The following is a 21,788-nucleotide window of genomic DNA, read 5'->3' on the forward strand; positions in this document are numbered from 1 at the left end:
TCACATTTTGGAGCAAGGAGGGAACTGTCCCTTAGTATATGACTCGGACTTGGAATAATGGGTTCAGTTCTTGTCCTAGACACCTCAGAACCAGAAAGAGGCCAATCAACTGAGGGAATTCAGAAGAGGGCAACAAACAATTAAGGGGCTCTAGATAATTTAATCTTCCCTCTTAATCTAACTGGATCTATATAAAACTCAGCCAAACAGAAGCTGAGGATGGATAGCCACTTGTCAATGGTTATGAGAGATATAAACTCCAACACAGAAGAAGAGGAACTGGGGATGAGACGACAACGAAGAATATAGGACAACATTGAGCACAAGATGCACATTTCTGGCTGGATGCTGAGGAAACATTTCCTAACAGGGAGAGATTAGTGATATGGGGAAAGGTCTCCCCAAGGGATGAAGTGGAACATCCCTTGCTCAGGGATGAACTAGACTGGGCAAAACGCTGGAGAACAGACTGTAGGAAGCCATCCTGCACTGGGAACAGGGGAATGGAAATGGTGACCTAGTAGAGCTTTCTCCAACTCTGAGGCTGTAGTACGTCTATTACAGATACATCGGGGAGCTCTCCCGTCAACTTAATTACTCCACCTTCCATAAGAGACTGTAGCACTGCTGGAGAGATCAGCTCTTCCACCGATATAGCGCTGTCTATGCGGGCACTTAGGTCAGTAGAATCTATGTCACTCAGTGGTGTGGATTATTCACACCCTGAGCGACATAGTCAAAGTTCTAGTGTAGACAAGGTCTGAATTTTAGGAGTCTATGAAATTCAGGACAGCAGAATGATGGAACTGCTGGTAAGAGCACTGGTATGAGATGACATCACATCACACGGTTGTTTCCCGCACTGTTGGCTGGATTGGTAGGCTCACCCGGACAAGGAGAGGCTTGATCAAGGTGTCACTGCGGCCCTTATTTAGCACTGTCACATTCCTACCACCACAGAGCTCGCTGCTGGGCAGTGCCACTGTGGTGATGGTGATGTTCACCTCACCTGGAAATGAAAGAAAGAAAAACACACAACAAGCTCTTCAGAGCTTCCATTTCAAACCTACCCATCCAGGCAAAACCGTTTAGTGCACAGAAAACTGATGACATCTGTAGTTCTGTGCAAGCCAAAACAATGATGTAAGAGGAATGTGCTGTCACACCCAAGGATTCGAAGTGATCTGTATTTCCCCACTCCAGGCACAGCTTTGCACAAACAGCCCCATGCACTATGAGAACAGGGGTATGGGACCATCATATTCTGAAATATCAGGGATAGCAATGAAGTTCTAGAGGTGGGACAGTGGTCTCATCCAGTATGGCAGGAGGATACTGAATTAGTTAGATGCCCAGTCTAGGTACAACAGCAAGGAGGGAATCTGATTATTTGGAGCAATGGTCTGAGCTGGTACAGCAATTCCGGTGTTCTCTCCCCTTCTTCTCTGCTCTCCTTACCCAGTTTGGTGGCTGTCACGTTCCAGTAATAGGTCCTGGCTTCATCAGCACACAGACAGCTTGTGTATTCACAGCCCTTACAGGATTTCACCTGGTACTTCTCTGACTTGGCCAGTGTAATCTGGATCTGCACAACAGACCAGGGAAGGGGTGAGCAGTCAGAGACACGAGAAGTAGGACAGGATCAAGGGAGAAAATGGGTGACACACTTGAGCTTACTCAGTTTTTTATAGGGAATTTTAGCAACAGGTGAAAAGTACGGGATCAGCAGAGTAAGCTTCCCACACACATAGCAATCCAATCCCATCAATGTACCTAAGCACCATCCTGGCAATGGAGGTAAAACTTGCTCTGAATCTCATGGGATTAGCTCCCTTTTCCTGGGGAACGTGTAAGGGTAAAAAAATCCATGTGGCTCTCTTGATACTGATTCCAGATCTATTGTGGACAGGGGGAAGGATTTACAGGAATGCAGGTAAAGCCTGACCTGGATGAGGCTAACTGGAGAGTGAGTGCTTCCTCACCCTTATGCACTGTTTCAGGTAGTTGAAGACAGTGGCAGTCAGAGTAAACGATTCCCCACGGATCACAGAGTAGGGTAAAGTCAGGTCCACGAAGAAAGGTTTGAAGGCCATCAGCCCCACCGTAGGGGAGATCCCGAAGCCGTCGCTCTCTGAGGTACAGAACATGCTGGCTTTCCATTCCGTGATGGCGTCAGGGAGAGTGACTGGGACCTGCTTTTTACCTGAACTTCTGCAGAGAAATCAGAACACAATATCGGATAAGGGAGATCCCTAATGGACAGGAAAAATTCTGACAAATAATGATACTATGATTATCTCCAGTATCTCCCATCCCAGGATCTTATAGAGCTTTCTAGGCATTAATCCTCCCAACACCCACTGGGAGGCAGGGTAGGTTGTTATCCCACATTACAAATGCAGAAACTGATGCTGGGGTGGGGTGGGGGAGAAAGAGAGTGACTCACCCAGGGTCACTCAGTGAGTTAGTACCAGAACTAGGAAAAGAACCCACATATGTCCCTTCTTCTAACCCCTAGATCCCACAGCCCTTCCTAAAACCCAGCAGATTTCTTCTCTAAACCAGCCAGTCTCAAAGGCCTGTGAGGTTTGGTTCAGAGAAGCACTGCCAAACACTGCCTGCACCAAGCCTTGCATTGCTTCCCCGCCCCCACCTAGATTAAACATCACTTACTCAATGGGATACAGCTCCCAGATCCATGTCTCAGGGAAAAACTCACGGACTTGGGACTCACTCGATTTCACCACTGATGAAGGCTGAGATTCCACTGCAGGGACACGTCCTGAATCTTCCATAATAGATGGCATAGGTGCCTCTGGAAGTCAGACAATACCTGATATGTGGTTGCTTACTCACAGAAAGGGCTGGCACTGGGACAAGAGAGACTCCAGTAGGGGGCAGGGGAGGAACTCTGATGGAGATTAACCCTTTAGTCCCAGTCAATAATTACATGGATTAAGAGAGCAGAAAGGAAATGTAATAGACCAGGACGATCAAATAAAAGGTAAGGAACTCCTTACTCATTAGAATATTTTCCTTGTAGTACCAGATGGGATAGAGACGACAATCCTGGGGTCTCTTTATTTTGCCATTTGATAAAATTTTCAGTCCCATCTCCTGTGTTAAATCAGAGATGAAAGCAACAAAACAGGAAAAAGGAAGTTTAAAGTTTATTTAGTGTCTCTCTGCCTGTGTGTCAGTATAACTATTCAACTGCATCACATGGTCCCCTCTGCTTTCTCTGATCCCCATCTCGCCCTCCTACCTTGTCTCTCTCTGCACTGGTCTACAATAAGCTAGGACACCTTGGCAGGCACACTGATTTCATGAGCTCCTTGGTCATCTCGCTTGTTCTTGCCTGGGTCAACAGCAGCAAAATTTCTATTAACTAGTTTGGCTGATCAAGACACAGTAGTGCCTTACTCTAGCACAGCCATTGTTGTACGGTGGAAGTCGTGAGGCAACAATCCTATTCCACCCAGGTATAAATCTGGTGATTAAACAAGAACTATTGAAACCGAACTCTTGAAAATCTCTCTCTGAGTTCAGTGAGTGAAAACTTCCATAATCAGCAACAGCATTTCTTCTGCTAAAAATTATTATACATCTCTTTTTGCAACTAGATGTCTCAAAACTCTCTGCATATCGATCCCACCTGTTTTTACTCAGACTTTTAGATTCATACACAACCCTAAGTGTCACTACACTAACTTTGACATAAATTAATGGAGATATCCTATCTCCTAGAACTGGAAGGTACCTTGAAAGGTCATTGAGTCCAGCCCCCTGCCTTCACTAGCAGGACCAAGTACTGATTTTGCCCCAGATCTCTAAATGGTCCCCTCAAGGACTGAACTCACAACCCTAGGTTTAGCAGCCCAATGCTCAAACCACTGAGCTATCCCTCCCACACCAGTAATACACCAGGGATTATTTGCCCCATACACCTAGGACACAAGATGGCCTGCAGCTCTTTATTACTGCTGATGATGCATGAGAAGAAGAGAACCAGCCTGACTCTGCTTTTATTTCTACGTAGAGTAAGACTGTTTTGAAGTCACAGAGATGGAATGACAGGGTCAAGTTTTAATACAGACAACATTCAGAGCAGACCTGCACTTCCAGGTACATTGTTGTATCTCATATATATATGCAGTTCTATGAGCCCAGTCTCTCAGAATGGAGGCTATGCATCTTCTCCTCACACTAAGGAGAGGCTGGTGAAGAGTATAAAGGCACCGACCTTTAGGAAGCTAAAGAAGTCAGCCCCTTGGTCAAACCAAGGTCTCAGTATGATGGAACGTCTGCTGCGGTCCACTGGCAGAGGGTCGATGACAGGCATTGGAAATGGCCTTGATATATAGCAGTCATCATACTCATCAACTTGATAGGGGTAACCTCCATTTGAGAAATCGAGCATACCATACACCTGCAGAACCACACATAGGCCCAAGGAAACAAACAAAGGGCTGATAGCAAGGACAGAGACAGAGACACCTGCCATTCATCCCTCACCCTAGCTCCCACCTCCAACCCCTTCCCTCACACAGATGCTCCCATTCACCCCAGAGCCCCAGCTTCCACCATTTCTCCATTATTCTGCCCTATCCCTCAGCCCATCGCAGTGAGCCACTCACACTGCTATTGGAGAGCTCCCTCTCTGGCCTCAGGAGCAGGATGCTCTGGTCCACAGCTCGGATGGCACACAGCGAGTTGGGAGCTGCCCTCAGCTGGAGATTCACAGTTGCCCCTGGCAGATCCTGCTGCTGCGAGAACTCCAGGTTGACCTGGACAGATGGATCCCAAGAGGGGCAGAGCCAGAAACATAGGAGCAAAGAGGCAAGAAAAAGGGATGAATTAGAGAAAAATGATTCCTCTGTTCAAGGGGAAAGATAAGGTTTTAGTCATGGCTCCCCCAGTGCCTAAGCTGCATTTTCTATTGGTGCACATGTCATGCACTGAAGTGGTTTAATCTCTGTGCTACCCATCTCCCCTCTTCCTGCACCTGTGCCAACCCCAGCCTCCTCAGGCCAGAGCCTCACCTGGTTCTTGAAGCACATGGAGACTGTGAACTGGACTTTGTCGGCAACGACTCCCCCATCAGGGAACATGGCATAAACCACCAAGGAGGGATCAGGAGCAAAGTGGAAGGTGAAGGTGAGAGGGATGGAGAAAGAGCCCATTAGCTCTGAGAGGAGAGAGGAAGAGGGGAGATTCTGTCAGCAGCTTTAATACAGGCTCCTCCTGCCCATCTCAGCCCCTCCTCAGCCACCCCTCCCCGTTTCAGTCCATTCCATGCTGCCTCCCTCAGTGCCTCCCTCTGGGCTCTGAATTGTCACTGGAGCCCAGCATTGGAGGGGTTTTGCTCCCCCATTTTGGGAGAGAAGGCTGTGGACTTACCACCATTCTTCTTGATATCGACACGTTTCTGACCATCCTCAATGAGCTTCTGCTTCCCCACCACCTAGGGAAGGAGAAGGAGAGAGATTTTAGAAGGTGTTCAGGTCAAGTACCTTCTCCCATGTCCCTCCAAATCCCAAACACCACAGATCAAAGATTACCACCAACCATGAGACGGTGGAAGTCACATGGGGGATACTAGCCCCTGGGAAAGGGGAGGGTTTCAGAGAAAGGAAGGGAGGCAGGTTGTGGAAGGGTTTTGGCAGCAGGGAAGGGACTTCCATGTCCAGGGACCAGAGAGAAGAGGCCTGTTCTGTGGGGACTGTACATTTCGTAGGGAGATGGAGACTGGGGATGGTTTCTAGCAGTGGGGAGGTGAGCTGCACTGGGCGTGCTGGTTCAGGAATGAACGAACGAACAAGAGGGAAAGGCAGATCATGGGGAAGTAAGTATCCTAGGGGATTGAAAAAAGGGGTTCATATGGGAGGGCATGTCCAGATACAGGAAAGGGAATCCAGCACTGCAAGCGCATATTGGGTAGCAAACTTTTTATCTGGGGAGATTGGGAGGGCTTCTAGAAGGAATGAAAGAAGGTGGGTCCATCAGGAGCAGATGTTTGAGAGGGTCAGGGCAAGATTTGGTGGAGGGGTCAGGCAAAAGAGGAGCTGTGATAGGGCAGAGCAAGAGAAGTCAAAGTAGTAGTATGCTCCTCTTTAGTGCTTCAAGGGTTAAGTCACAGCTGATGAGAGCTACAGCCAATGTGCTCTCAGCATCATGGCATCTTTTACCCCTGTTCCCAAAACCCCCACTTGGCACCTCCCACAATCTCTGTCCCCCAGTCCCTGGCCTGCCTGGGCACTCACATAGAAGGAGAAGAGGATTTCTCTAGCTTTGTCTCCCAGGTCCATTCGGTCAATTCTGTAATCCACCTGGACCACCTGCTTCTGGCCACAGGGCAGCACTCCCTGCAGCCGCTGGATTTTGAGGTAGCTCTTGGTGGTGCTGTAGTATGGCTTCAGGTGGAGGAAAGCATTCAGGTAGTACTGACGGATCCTTGTAGGCTCATCCACCAAATCTGGAAGCCTGAACCTTCCCTGGGAGAGAAATAAGGTAATAATTATGACTGCATTTCTCTAGAGCACTGTAAATGTTCTGGACAGCATGTGTGTGTATACACACACACACACACACACTACCCTCTGCTGGATGGAATCAGTACAGCTCAAGTGTGATTCAGAAGCTGTAATACTGGTACAGCTAACAGATTTTCCTCCAGCTTAAGCACTAGAGGCCAGTGCTTTAGAGCAGAAGGGCATCTGTGGTGAGAAGGACCTCCGTTCTGTTCTTGCGTATTCATGGATCTGTTACAATCGCACAATGCTTTAGAGCAAGTGGACTGGATTCCAAAGACATGGTTGTATTAGACACGAAAATGGACCATAAGCATCTAAAATGGCATGTATTATCATCAATATATAATTGTTGTCTATAACAAGTGTATGTAATTTATAGATTCAAAGTGGCTTATAGCCTGAAGCCAATCATTAACTGCCTGAAATTAGGAAGAAACCTTCCCTATGGAAAGTTAGTGCATAGCTGTCCATTACTGGATTTCTTGTTTCCACTAAAGTATCTGGTTTTAGCCATGATCACAAAACAGGATACTGGAATAGATGGTGGATCACAGAACTGATCTGGTTTGGAAAATCCCCTGTTCTCCATGAATCCACTTAGGCACTTAACAGATTTGTGAGATATGCCAATAAGAAAATTTAACAGGGAGCAGACTAGCTTATTGGATGTCTGTCAACAGACAACTGGCTCCAACAGGAGCCATTTAGCCACACTGCTGGCATTTATCTGTAGATGGGGGTAGAGGGCTAACAAGGCCAGTTTTCTGTGCACAGAGGTAGCTCTTCTCTGATGAAAACTCAGCAGTATCTTTGATTATGATTAGAACAGGTCCTTGGGCTGGATGTTAGATGACCAGATGGGAATCTTTGAAAAACTGGGCTTTTTTTTTTTTTAACCTTGGCGTTTATTCACCCACTATTGAAATGTAACTACCTGTGGGAAAACATGGCCACAGGAGGGGAAGGGAATAAAGTCTCCTCCACTTGAAACAGCAGATTTTAGGATGGCACAATGTACAGAGTTAAGGGACTCACACCTACCTCAGAGAAACTATTATATGGCAACAGCCTTAGTGATGAGAATTACCCTCAGATCAAGGGCCTGGGAGATACAGAGAAGAGGCTTTCTCGAGCCTACCCAAAGGAGAATTGTGTGGAGCCTTGCCAGTGCCTGAGGTCTTTGTCAGCTCCTGGATGCAGCACTGGAATACACTGTACCTTTTTTGACTCACCTCCAGAGAGACCTCACTTCTATTCCATACAGCTGTGTCCAAAGTGAAAGTAGCCACCCCAGTGCTATCGGTGGTGAGATTGTGGTAGGACTGGGTGTTCCCAGCATTAATAACCAAGAAAACAGGCTGCTTCTTCAGTATGGAGCCTTCTCGATCCAGGGCTTTGATCTGCAGGGAGAGAATAATGCACACATTCAACCAGCAAAACCTACTCTTGAGGAGAGACTGACAGGAATGGGGAATCTCTATGAGAGACACTCAGTGGGGCTGAGAAAGCTCAGAGCAAGCTGGCCCTTTCTAAAGAGAAGGGCAGGGCTGAGGAATAGACAGATGTAACTTCTAGGGAAAGTTAAAAACGGGAATTTCTATGAGATGATACTACAGGCTCCTATGTTTTTGTCACCTGCTAGAGGCATTACGTAAAGCACTGTACTTTGGCTGCCCTGGACGACCACTCAGAAGCTCCACCCAATGTAGATTTTACCTTCCCGCTGTAGGGGTACCCCGGGTGGTAATAATTGTCTGAATCCTCAAAGCTCATTGACCCAGCTTGCTCAGACATAAACGCAACATGGGTAGCATTTGCCTCCACGCCTATGGGAGAAAGACAAGATGCATAGTGAGCCAATGAACACACAGTGGTTTGCCATACTCTGCTACAACAGAAAAGTTTTGGGACCACCCCTCCCATCTAGCCATAAAGCAAGGGTGGAAGGCCATGACCCTCCCCGTGACCTCTTTGCAATCCCCATGTTAATAACCTGTGAATGATCCCCATGGCTAAAGACTCCACTCTGATTGGTAGAACAGTCTCCTGTCTGCCAGTGATCAACCCATTTATTACAAAAGACAATTTCAGGGTCCATTAGTGGCCACTGGACTAGTCCACCATCCCAACAGCGTATACTTAGTGGGAAATGGCCCAAACTAGAGTGGACAGTGGGGCAGGCCAAGCATGTGCCCACATATACCACAAAAACACTAAGTGTTGGAGGTCATCAGTCCATTTCAGAGATCACTCTGGGTCAACATTTCCTTCTTCCACCCTCCTCCCCTCCCCCTCCAAGAACTTTATTATAAGGAAGAGAGAAGCAATAGACTCCCTCGCTCTCATGTGTGCGCGCACACACACACACACACAGAGCTCTGCAAATGCTAGGGTTTACCTGTTCCAGCTTCCACCAAAGTGGCTACCACGTTTATACTGTGGCTGTACCCAGGGCTACCAAGGCTGAAGAATGCCAAGTCCACAGAGACTGAGAAACAACCGGTCTTATCAGTCTGGAAAAGAGGCAATGAGAATTGATGACACTTGCTGACAACATACTCAAGAAACAAGAGGAAAAGAACAGCCACCCTGTGATCTTGTCAGAGCTCAGAAGCGAAGCAGTGGCAGGCTCTGTCAGAGTGTGGAGGGGAGACATGCAAATGCTGCAGAGAGTGGAGGAGTGTCTGAGTCAGCAGGAGGCACTACTGTCCCCGAGTCAGCAGTACTAAGCCAAATGCTCCAGTGTGGTGCAAGGGGTACTGGAAGGACCCAGCTGCACAGAAGTGCCCACTGCTCCTGGTTAGAATTTCTCCCTCTCTAGCTCATTCTTTTGCCCTGCTGTTCCTCTTTCCATAGATGCTCCTACATCTCCATTAGGCCATTTCCCAGTTCCCTCCTCACCTGTCCTGTGACATTTTGGCAGATGTCCGTGGGCTCTGACTCCGTCCTGTCTATGTACCAGGTATATGCTGTCTGACACAAAGAGACTTGGACTTTACCCTGGACAGGCTTTCCGTATGTGTACCTGGCAGAGAAGAGAAATGGGAGAGGAAAAATTCATCTGCCGCTTGTGTCCTTAGTCTACTTCTGCCTTCTTTCTTTGCATCGTGGTATGTGCGCGTGCCATCCCAGTGCTGGGCTCCCCACAGAGCTCTGTCAGTACCCCTCAGTCCTGCCCTGCAGCCCCCTGCCATCCCAGTGCTGGGCTCCCCACAGAGCTCTGTCAGTACCCCTCAGTCCTGCCCTGCAGCCCCCTGCCATCCCATTGCTGGGCTCCGCACACAGCTCTGCCAATGCCCCTTAGACCTGCCCTGCATCCCCCCCCTGCTATTCCAGTCCTGGGTTCCCCACACAGCTCTGCTGGTATACTCCAATTTAACACACACCCCTGCACCTTCCTACTGCACTTTAACTGGGGAGGACACTCCATGATTTAAATAACCAACTAAATGGTGTTTTGGGGAAGCTGCAGAATGGACAGATTTCCACATGGAAGAAGAGTTGAGAGCCACTGTAAATGAATTCACCTTTTCCCTGAAAATCCTTATTGCAACTCAGACCACCTCAGAAACAAAGCTAATCCCTTCCATCCACTAAACTAGATGAGCTCATACATTGTGCCCTCCCATCACAAAAGCCCTGTGAAACATACTTGCCACAAACTTTCAATGGAAAAGATGTATCCGATGTGAAGATCTGAGTGGGCTCAGTCACAACCACTTTGAATTTGGGCAGCACTGGAGAGGAAGAAATAGGATGCAAGAAGTTAAGAAAGGAACAGGTTGGTTGGCTGTCACCCAGCTTAGAGAGGAGTGTGTGGGGGGGGGCACTCCCAGAGACAGCATGTCCCTGGAGAGAAGAGGTGGGGATGTCTTCTCTAAGGCAAGCATTCGCTTGCAGTGTCTGTCTCAGGGTTGGATAGGGAGTGGGCTTCCTCAGGCTGAGATTCCCCTGGGACTGTCAGAGAGCGGAGTGGTACTGCTGCCTCCTAACTGCATGCTGCTCTCCTCTCCATACCGTACTCCTCCACACTGAAGATGCTGTAGGCCTTCCCATTGTCCACATTGATGGTGTACGTTCCCAGGGGCGGTTCGGCTGCCAGCTGGAAGGACAACTGCACGATGCCTCGTGCTGGTTTCACATTAAGCCACTGGCCAATCCGGTTATTCTCAGGATCCTGATGCCATGGACAGAAACAGGATTAAAATGCATCCTGTCTTCCCTGTTTTACTCCCCATGCAGCCGAGCCCTTGGGTAGACAGGGGCTGGGAGTGCTACAGAGGCTGGGCCCTGCACCCCCTGAAGGTTAGTGGCAGGGCCGGCTCCAGCTTTTTTGCTGTCCCAAGAGACAAAGCAACAACAAAAAGATAAAGCCTCGACTGGCGGCACTTCGGCAGCAGCTCAGTTGCACCGCTTAATTCTTTGGTGGCAATTTGGTGGTGGGTCCTTGGCTCCAAGAGGGACTGAGGGACCCACCGCTGAATTCCCGGACATGCCGTCCCTTTCCATTGTCTGCCCCAAGCACCTGCTTCCTTCACTGGTGCCTGGAGCTGGCCCTCGTTGGTCATGCAGAGTACCACCATGCAGGAGACCAGGGTTCCAGGCCTGGTCTCTTGCTTTTCAGGGGCCAGTACAGGCTGTGAGCACTGCAGAGGCTGAACTCTGTGCCCTAGGGGTAGTGCCCTGTACTGGTAGGTGGGAGACCTGGCTCCCATTCCCTGACCTGGCCTCACTCTCCTGGAGCTGGCAGGGGTTAGAATTGCTGCTGTCATTGGGCTCTGGGTGCCCTACAGTTCACACTGTCCTTTACTGTGCATGACCTGAGGTTGATTCCCTGTCCTGGTCTCAGGTTCTCCACGGGCTGGTAGGAACTGAGGAAGCTGTGGAGGCAGGGCTAGGTGACCCCAGCAGATTAGTGCTCTGCAGGATGGGAGAGTGAGGCTCCATTTCCCTAGAGATTAGCACTCTCTGCTGCTGTGCAGGACACCCTGTTTCTAGTCTGTCAGTGCTGGTGGGAAGATGGGAATAATGAGGGGGTCCAGTCTGGCACCCCCTGCAGGTTACTACTGTGTACTGCTATGCAGGAGACAATAGTTCCATTGTACGCTTCTCACAGCCGAGAGCTGCAGGAAGAGGGCCGGTAACCCTCCTGGAGGGGGTGGTCAGCACTGCCATGCAGGAGACCTGAGTGAGTCACAGTCTTGATCTCTCATTTGTGTGTGAAGGGAAAGGAATGGAGAACAGAAGCATCTCAGTATGCATATGAGAACCACTGACCTTCAGCTCCACCAGCGGGTACTGAAAGAGAAAACCAGACATTAGTGATCTCTGTGCTGTTGCAGGGAACAGAACCTGCTTCATGGGCTGGGACCTCCCCCACCCTGAGAGGTGAAGCCAAATCCATCCCTACTCTTAAGTCCATGAGATTGTGCTCAGGGCCTGGGCATTCACAGCAGGAGCATCAAAGTTCTAGCCCTGCTGTTGCCATGAAGTTCTGAGTGGCCACAGTGTGCAACATGTGGCACGTGTTTTGTTACAGTAACAGGAACCTCCAAGTATAGGCACCAACTTTGTGGGTGCTCCGGGGCTGGAGCACCAATGGGGGAGGGAAAAAAAAAGCCCAAACCTCAAACAAAAAACCACAGTGGGGGGTTGGCAGCCCCCCTCCTCCTAATCAGCTCCTCCCCACCCAGCACCTCCCAGTAGCCATGCCAATCAGCGCCTCCCCCCTCTCCCCAAAAGCACCTCCCATGCGCCAGTGATCAGCTGTTCAGTGACATGCAGGAGGCGCGGGGGGCGGGGGAAGAGCAAGGTCAGGGCATGCTCAGAGGAAGGGCGGAACAGGACAGGGGTGGGAAGAAGTCTGGAGCTGTGTGGGGTGCTGGCACATTAGAAAGTCAGTGCCTGTGCCTCCCAGCAATGTGAGCTCAGATCAACCTCTCTTGTTCCTTACAAGGCTTGAAAGTATGCAAATAATGATTCCCACCCCCTTTACAAAACTTCCAAAGTTGCCTGGACACTTCCCACAGACCCCAGGGGAGGTTGCAGGAGGAAGAGTCCCATTTGGCAGCAAAGGAGGAGTCTCGTGTACCTTCCTTAGCTTGGCTGGCTGCTTTTCCCTGTTTTAGTTTTATGCTAATAGCTCTTAAACAATTTCCTAGGCAGCTTTAGGGAAGGTGGTTGCATCACAGGTCAGAGCAACTTCCCCTGTTCCCCCTCTATGGTCCAGCAAGGGCATCCACTCTAGGCTTCTGGCTCCCCGGCTGTCACCTCTCTTGGGTGAAAACACTTCTTTCTCTTGCTCCTGACCAGGTTGTTTCCAGGCTGAACGGTTCCCTGCCTACACTGATATCCCCAGCAAAGTCAGACTGTCTAACCAGGCCTCTTTTACCTTCTATTTAGAGTGTATCTACTACATAGCTTCTTCTAAGCAAGCATATTTTATACTGAAAGCATTACAGAGAAGACAGAAGAACCTCCCTGCATGTTAATAAACTAACCAGACCTCACCCACTCCCGGGTTTTCCTGTAGCTTCAAGTTCCTAACACCCTTTGCTCAGTAGAAGAACCCAGCCTTATGGGGGCCATGGTAGGCCAAAGTCCTTCCAATCCTTCCCTAAGGATTGGGGACCCTGTCTATGTGCTGGAGCAGAAAGAAGGCCCTGAGACAAGTAATCCCCAATCCTTTCATTGTCTGCTGGTCTCTGCATAATTGAGCTTGAACTAGTACATGTGAACCTCTGCAGGTGGTGGCACTTCTCTGGAAGGGTGACACCCTGAATGAATTTGCCTAAGCACCCCTCACTGTTCCAGCTCCTGGAGGGGCTGTATTTACCCTCCCCATGGAAATACATACAATCCATAGCTCACAAAATACATAAACTAGTCATTTAATACAATAGACCCCTGCCCCCAGATATTAAACTTAAATTCAGGAAGTATCAGAGGGGTAGCCATGTTAGTCTGGACCTGTAAAAGCAGCAAAGAATCCTGTGGCACCTTATAGACTAACAGACGTTTTGGAGCATTAGCTTTCGTGGGTGAATATATCTGACGAAGTGGGTATTCACCCATGAAAGCTCATGCTCCAAACATCTGTTAGTCTATAAGATGCCACAGGATTCTTTGCTGCAAATTCAGGAAGGTTTAACTTAATTCCACAAGATTTATCCAGGATATTACAGGACACCACCATATTTGTCACAATTCAATTTCCTGGAGCAGCTCCCCATACCTCAGGGGAATGAGGTGGCTGAGCTACAGTTGGCAGCTCAGTGCTGGCAGCACTCAGAAGCCACCTGATTCTGGTTTGGATCTGGGGGCCAGGAACAACAGGAAGGGAGTTTAAAGGGGAAATCCCAGATCCCTTCTGAAAATTCAAACTCTTGGAGCTGCTGAGAGATCCCAGATTGGTACTCCTGAGGTACAAAGCCCTCTGCCCCAGGGCAGAAGCAAATGCAGGCTCTCCCCACACACTACCTTCTACCTCCTTCTCTCCTCTTCCCCTGCCACATTTCTCACCTTGTCATTCAGTGGGATGAAATTGTTGTTCAAAGTGACAATTCGAAACCTCACTGCAAATGAGAAAAAATAAAATGCCTTTAGACTAATCTTCATGTGAGGATCCAAGCCTATCTCCCCTGTCCCAGCTGCATACACAGGTTCAAGGCATCATTTCAGCATGTTCCCTGAAGCCTCATAGTTTGAGGCATTAAGTATTTGAAGGCTTGATGGGCTTTGAAAACAGGGATGGGGGGGGGGAATATGTAGCAAGGAGAAAAAGAACTTAGGAAGTATTTTTGTGAAGCGTGGTGTGGAGGTGGGTCTAGTGCACTGGTTCTCAATCAGAGTCTATGACCAGGTTTGAGGGGGTCCACCAAGGATCAAGCTTCAGTCTTGGGTGTCAGGGCTCAGGGTCAAGCTTCAACTTCACACGATGGAGCTCAAGGAGGTAGTGTCACCTCCACCCTCCCCGACTCAACTCAGCTGGCCACTCAGCCTGTCTGAATTGGGCGGGGGGTGGGTGGGGGGGAGGTGCAACCCAAAATTGCAGCCTCACTGCAGAAGAGAGATCTTCCCCGGCCATCAGAAGGGTCTGCCTCACAGCCACTGACTCCATGAGCAGGCAGCAGCTAGACAAGGAGACATCACTCCACTGCCCTGCTACCTCAGCACAGCAGGGAGCATAGCCAATGGAAGGCAGAAATCAGTGAGGGTGGTGGTGGGTGTAACCCTGTGTGCTCCTCCCCCTCCCCCCCATCACCTCTGGTTGGGGGTCTGCAGGTTTGTCTATTTAAGTTTAGGGGTCCCTGGGTTTAAAAATATATAGTTGAGAACCGCTGGGCTGGTGTTTCCACTTCATCTGTTTTACAGGGTTCTGAAGAGATGAAGCTGAAAGGCAATAGGTGTTTTCGGTGTGAAATGGGATGAGTTTATTTTGGCTGTGTGGGAGAAGCCTGTGAGACCTTTTAAGAAAAATAATCTGCTGGTCAGGGGTTGTGAAAGGAGAGTGAGAGGAAAACAAAACAAAAAAAAACAAAAACACAAAACACACCACATACACACACACCCCTCCCTAAAAAGGCCATAGCTCTGCCAATAGCTGCGCAGCTTCTCAGGGAGCTCACTGGAAAGGAAAAATTCTAGACTAGACTAGTTGCACACACCAGCAGATACATTGGCATTGTCGTACTCACCCCAGCATCTGTGAACGAACATCTCCAGACACGTGTACACTTGCAAACTCACACGTGCACACTGGTGCAGAAACACACACACAGCCCTTCAGCTACCATCACTCATAACACTTGCAGACCTCTGCACACGCCAACCTCTAGGCATGAATAGATCTGCAGACGTGTACTCGCCAGAGGATAAACACTGCTTATATACCAGCTTGTAGACAAATACCTCGTCACATGCACATCTGCAAACACACATGCACCAAAAGCCACTTGCCCACGCACTTGCAAACACAAATGCATACAAACACAACATTCTCATCTGCAAGTTATGCTCATTTTCACTAACACAAAGAAAAAACGCTCACAACTGCACACCCAATGGCACATCTGCATGCACACAAACACAGAGAAAGGAAATCCCTCAGGGCAGATCCCTTCTTACCCAGCTGTCCTGGCATATAGAGAGGCTTGTCAGTCTGCACAAAAGTGCTGTTGTTGGCCCTCTGAATCAGGACTTGTTTCTTCTCAGTTATCTTGCTCTTGCCCCCACGTACAGACAGCTGAATGGTAGTGACTTCCTCAGTGCCCCCTGAAGGAGGTGGGACCTGGGGTACACAGGAAACAACATTAGGAGAGTTAGGCACAATCCTTGGAAGAGGAAATTAATGATCACATTGCCCACTAGTGAGTAGTCCCCACAGAGGAGATAAGGAACCTACTTCTGCGGCCAGCTGAGTGACTTCTCCTTTAGCTGAAGAGGTCTGTGTTCTTGGGGCTCCTTCAGCTCCAAGAACACACGAGAGTGTGACTTAAATGGTAGTTGTGACTACTAGGTGCTGCATGTGGATTTGTTACATACTGTGAAAGTGTCAAGAAGCCGGTGAAAGTGGGCTCCAGCTCTCTCCCCCAGGTTATTGCTAGGTGAAGAGTATTTATCAACTCAAAGATGTGCTGAGTTAGGGCTTCACCAGTGCCATTAGCTGCACAGATCTGACCTTTGCCATCGTTCAATGGACCGAACGAGACAATAGTTACCAGCCTGTGGCTCCTTCACCAAGCATCAAAATGAACACACACCTAGAGCAGTACCAAATACTAGGGCCAGGGCCAGCGCTTCCATTTAGGCAGCCTAGGCAATCGCCTAGGGTGCCAGGATTATTGGGGGGAGGCATTTTGCCAGGGGGGGCGGCAGGCAGCTCCGGTGGACCTGCCGCAGTAGTGCCTGTGAAGGGTCCCCTGGTCCCGTGGCTCCAGTGGAGCTGCCGCAGGCATTCCTGTACATGGTCCGCTGCTCCTGCGGCTCCGGTGGACCTCCCGCAGTCACGGCTGCGGCAGCTCCACCGGAGCCACGGGACCAGCACGCGGCGTGGCGAAATAGCTGTGCACCTAGGGCGCGAGAAACCCTAGCGCTGGTCCTGACTAGGGCACATGCTGGGAGCTGCCAGGCATGAGGTGGGAAGAGGAGGAAGACAAAGGGAATCTGGGCACTAATAATCAACACAATACCTACTTCATTAAATGCCCCAGACAGCCCATCTCCACCAACATCATGTGCTGCCTTCCTCCCAGAGACCATTACACTTCAGTTACTCTGCATTAATGAGTATGTGTGTGTGTCGGGGGGGAGGGGGAATAGGGTGACCAGATGTCCTGATTTTGGGGTCTTTTTCCTTATATAGGCTCCTATTACCCCCCACCCCCATCCTGATTTTTTACACTTGCTGTCTGTTTGCCCTAGGGGATAAGAGGCCAAGAGTAACAGCTTGCGCTCCAGTGAAATGCATAGCACAGTCTTGCACTGCTGCAAACCAGTACCATTTCTCTCTCTCCTTGTATTCACGGTGAGCAGGGGAGAGTTAAAATAGAGCTGACTCAATGGGTACGTGACCATGAGCCCACTGCCCAGCTTTCTTATCTATCATTTAGAACCACCCAGAGTTTGTTTATAATAAAACACTTTGCAGAACATGTGAACTGCAGAACATGTGAATTGCAGAGGTAAGTGTCCAAGGGCTGTGACATGTGTGTTGACATTGGCACAACATAGCTTGGGGCAGGAAGAGCTTCTTGCTACAGTGCCACAAAAATCTTTCCCTCTGGGCCCTAATATTACTGGACTTGCTCACACCTTGCTCACCACACCTGTTAGGGCACACCCAGTCAGTGCACTACTCTGTACAACTAGCAAGGATCCTGCTTTCAGTCTTCTAGAACTGAATTTTGGGGCCTGTCTTTGGGCAACAAGGAAAACATACATATAAGAAAATAAAAGGGTTTCATTCATCATCCTTATACATGAAGTGGGTGTATATCAAGCGGGGTCCACTGGGAGCAGTCCTGGGTCCGGATCTCTTCAATATCTTCATCAACGCTTTAGATAATGGCATAAAGAGTACACTTAGAGTTTGCAGACAATACCAAGCTGCGAGGGGTTGCAAGTGCTTTGGAAGACAGGATTCAAATTCAAAGTGATCTGGACACACTGGAGAAATGGTCTGAAGTACTCAATTTAAGAAGGAACAAATCAGTTGCACACATACAAAATGGGAAATGACTGCCTAGGAAGGAGTACTGCAGAAAGGGATCTGGAGGCCACACTGGATTACAAGCTAAAAGGAATCAACAGTAACACTGTTGCAAAAAAACACCACACACCCCACAAACATAATTCTGGGATATTAGCAGGACTGTTGTAAGCAAGACATGAGAAAGTAATTCTTCCACTCTACTCCACTCTGATTAGGCATCAGCTGGAGTATTGTATCTAGTTCTGGGCACCACATTTGAGGAAAGATGTGGACAAAATTAGAGAAAGTCCAGAGAAGAGCAACAAAAACAATTAAAGATAGAACAAATCCAATATTTTCAGTCTAGAGAAGAGAAGCCTTAGGGGTACAGTTTTCAAGTACATAAAAGGTTGTAACAAGGAGGTGGGAGAAACATTGTTCTCTTTAACCTCTGAGGACAGGACAAGAGGCAATGGGCTTAAATTGCAGCAAGGGCAGTTTAGGTTGGACATCAGGGTAGTTAAGCACTGGAACAAATTCCCTAGGGAGATCGTGGAATCTCCATTATCGGAGATTTTTAAGAGCAGGTGAGACAGACACCTGTCAGAGATGGTGTAGATAATACTTGGTCCTGCCATGAGTGCAAGGGACTGGACTAGATGACCTCTCAAGGTCTCTTCCAGTTCTACGATTCTATGCTTGTTATGTAAATTAAACTAAACAAGACATGGTGTTTTCAGGACCCCTTAGCATACAATTATGCAGCCTAATGAACAGCTGCATACTTACGGTGGTCTTTTCAAGTTGCCACAGAGTTGTGTTCCAGAATTTCAGCCTTCCTTAAAAAAAAATTAAGCCTCTAGCCCTCATGGTTGTGAAGAACACTTTCCAAACATGAACTGAGTGTTGGCATGGTAGTGATGTTGCCTGAAACAATAGCTTTCTTAAGGCAAAACCATATAGTTGTGGGACAAATGCTGCTATCTTCTACAACAAGGACAGAGACGGCTCCATACAGTCATCATCCCTCAGGCAATCCATCATCCCTCAGGCAATCATGTGTGTTGGTATCTGCCCCTACTCCAGGCACTGGGCATCAGATTGTGGAGCTAGCACTGGCTGAAATGTTGCCAACACCCTTCCCATTTACCCAGCATCCCATTACTTTTCTTCCCTCTCCTCCCAGCTACCCTGTCACTGCAATGGAGTAAGTGATGAGTGACCAGAAATTTACCTGCCTGCTTCTTTCTCTCTGGCTCCTATTCCCTCACAGCACACTAGACAAAGTTCCAAGAGAGATGGCTCAGAGGTATCAGCACAGTTGAAATGAACACAGGTGTGACAGAATGTACCCCATATTCACACCCTACACACTATTGTAATAATCTTTGTACAGAGAATGCCTTGTAAGGTATTGGCACAAAGTATTGCCTTGTAAGGTATTGTTTGAAAACTAGAGTTATTGATCAGTCTCATCCTGACAAAATGTGTGGCAACATTGTATGTTAATGCTATAAATGGAATCTCATAACGTATTAACACATATTCCAAACTGAGATTGGCAAATAGGTCTGTCTCAGACAAAGGAATATGTGCTCTGCTTAATTTTCATTTAAGCAGTAAATAGAGTCAAGCAGCAAGGGATGCAAAGGAAGCTCTAACAGGTGTGGGCGGGGGAAGTAGCAAGGAACATCCTTCCCCCCCATAGACTTTGTCTCCTGGTAACCGGCTGGAAATGTTTTTCAAGAAAGTCTGAAATTACAAAAAGGAGGGAGAAACACCACGAGCCACCCCCCTCTCTTCCCATTGCTTCACTGCACCTGAAGGCATAAAGGACACAGCTGATGGACTAGGGGGAGTGGTCCTGACCTCACGAGTTTGGTCAGTAAGACCGCTGAAAGCGGGGAGGGAGGACAACAAAAACACCTTTGCTTAGATTTTAACATAGTTTGTTAAGTTAGGCACCTGTTGCATTTTATCTTTCTTGTAACTGTTTCTGACTTATGCCTCACTACTTGTACTCACTTAAAATCTTTATGTAATTAATAACCTTGTTATATTGTTTTATCTACTCCAGAGTGTTTAAATTGAAGTGAAGTGTTTGAGAAACTCCATTTAGAGTGGCAAGTTGTGTGCATATTGTTCCTTTTAAAGGAAATAACAGACCTAATATAGCTTGCATAGTCCAAAAGGGGGCTGGGAAGTAAAGGACATACATTTCTGGGGACAAATCTAAGACTGGGGGTGTGTTAGGGTCACCCTGCAGTGTCACCCCTTCCTGGGGATCTACAAGGCTGGTGAGAGCCAAAATGTAACCCAAGTATGATTGGCAAGCTGCAGTTACACACAGACACTCAGGGTGTGGCTTGTATAATGGAAGGCTGTTTCTGAGCGACCCAGGTGGGAGCTACTGCTGCAAAGTACTGCAAAGCACCCAGCATTGCAGGGCAGGGTAACACAGCTGCACAGAAGTCTGAATTGTACTCTGGTATGTCACAACAGGTATTTGAATACCAAGGCATGTCCTTCTATACCAGTCACACCAATAAACATCTTCACACAGGTGCATTAGCCAAGCCAAACAGTGAGGAAGCTCCACAAGCACACTCACATCCAACTCCCACTATCTGAAAGTCCCGCAGATACTTACTGGGAAGCTGAAGCATTTGAGCTGTCTCCTCTCCCAGACAAACCTATCCAGCAGCTTGTAGGTCTTGATCTTGGTCTCCAGGGTGATAGTGAGCAGCATGGAGCTCTTCACGTTACTCAAGTCCATGCAGACCTTCTCTGTGGAGGGATAGTTCAGCCGCGCTGGCAGCACAACCACATAGTTCCTTGAGCAGGGAGAGAGAAAGAATCAGAGGGAAGGATTTAACCATGTGTGTTGCTTTTAAAACATTCCCAGGGAATCAAGTTCTCTGATTGACCGATAAACTGTACCAACCTAGCTGGCTGCTTGTGAACTTAGAGTTGATTAATGCAGAAGCTTCCTTCCCTGGCACAGGAGACAGGCTGAGTTTCTCTCCCTCACCATACTCCCTCCATTTCTCAAGTGTCACCCTTTCCTGGGGATCTACAGGAGATAGTCAGATACACACAGCAACACTGTTTGGCAGCCTCCACAGGGAGACACACCCACCCCTCACTGGGGGAGGCTTGGAAAATCTCTACTATCTCTCAAGGAGAGTTGAGGCTGCTTTTGTCAGTTTTGGTTTCTGCCTTCCAATCAAAGCAGCTCTTTACCAGATTCTGTCACCCTCTGTGACATCACAATAATCATCCTGGCTACTGGTAGTAATGTTGCACTGCATGACAACATGTCTTATAGGGCTGATGTACCTTGGTTAACTCTCTCTGTGCAACCATCTTCCATTATCACAGTACTTCTCAGTGAAGAAGCACAAGGACTGGACAGAGGGAGAGATATGGGAAACCAAACGCAAAGAAAACGATTTCCAGCTGGGACTCCCTCCTACGCCCTGCAATTCTTTGCCTAAGTAGTTACCTGCCCTTTGTGACATCCTAACTATCTCCCTAGTAACAGCCAGTGGTGGCACAGAGGATGATATCTGGGGAGGTTAGAGGGGATGGTATCAACATGAAAATTTCACCACTTTGGAGGTGTAAAGAACAAGGGAAGGGAGAGAAATGCTAGGAATCAAGGAACAAGAGACCCCAGACCTGGTCTTGTAACTCAACTGCTTTAGTCAGTGAGTCTCCACCCAGCACTGACACCAGACTTCCAACAGATTTCTCTGTCCCCCACATGCTGAACTATAAAAAAATCTCCAGCTTCTTCTTTTGCCTGCCTCCCCCCATCTTACTCCACTTAGGGGTCTTGGAAAACCTGCCTTTATTTCTCCGCTCCCTACAGACTCCCTCACAGCATTCACAACTGTCCGTGTGCACCTCCTGTCACTTGTTCCTTCCTCCAACTGTCCCTCCTCCACCTACCCATTCCCCCTCCAACCAAGTACCATTCCTGATCCCTCATATCTAACCAATTGCCTGCTTCCCTGACCGTGTCAATTGATATTCCCTCTTTCCAATCTGCCAACCATTAT

General features: G+C 48.4%; 1 protein-coding gene across 1 annotated transcript in view; it reads right to left on the reverse strand.

The window, feature by feature from the left end:
* A2ML1 (alpha-2-macroglobulin like 1) overlaps positions 1-20,534 on the reverse strand; it is a 32,111-nt gene extending 11,577 nt beyond the window's left edge. Inside the window, exons 1-20 of the mRNA XM_030537924.1 lie at positions 20,375-20,534; positions 15,660-15,822; positions 14,055-14,107; positions 11,811-11,831; positions 10,551-10,710; positions 10,186-10,270; positions 9,435-9,558; positions 8,932-9,046; positions 8,250-8,359; positions 7,766-7,933; positions 6,264-6,494; positions 5,401-5,464; positions 5,043-5,188; positions 4,638-4,787; positions 4,244-4,429; positions 3,021-3,117; positions 2,674-2,815; positions 1,983-2,211; positions 1,459-1,585; positions 888-1,009 (exon numbers count right to left, since the gene is read on the reverse strand). Coding sequence (XP_030393784.1) covers positions 888-1,009; positions 1,459-1,585; positions 1,983-2,211; positions 2,674-2,815; positions 3,021-3,117; positions 4,244-4,429; positions 4,638-4,787; positions 5,043-5,188; positions 5,401-5,464; positions 6,264-6,494; positions 7,766-7,933; positions 8,250-8,359; positions 8,932-9,046; positions 9,435-9,558; positions 10,186-10,270; positions 10,551-10,710; positions 11,811-11,831; positions 14,055-14,107; positions 15,660-15,822; positions 20,375-20,500 — 2,619 coding nt within the window. The 5' untranslated portion in view covers positions 20,501-20,534. The remainder of the gene's footprint in view (positions 1-887; positions 1,010-1,458; positions 1,586-1,982; positions 2,212-2,673; positions 2,816-3,020; positions 3,118-4,243; positions 4,430-4,637; positions 4,788-5,042; positions 5,189-5,400; positions 5,465-6,263; positions 6,495-7,765; positions 7,934-8,249; positions 8,360-8,931; positions 9,047-9,434; positions 9,559-10,185; positions 10,271-10,550; positions 10,711-11,810; positions 11,832-14,054; positions 14,108-15,659; positions 15,823-20,374) is intronic.
* Positions 20,535-21,788: the final 1,254 nt, after the last annotated feature.

The sequence above is a fragment of the Gopherus evgoodei genome, chromosome 1 (assembly GCF_007399415.2).
Source record: "Gopherus evgoodei ecotype Sinaloan lineage chromosome 1, rGopEvg1_v1.p, whole genome shotgun sequence".
Lineage (NCBI taxonomy): Eukaryota > Metazoa > Chordata > Testudines > Testudinidae > Gopherus > Gopherus evgoodei.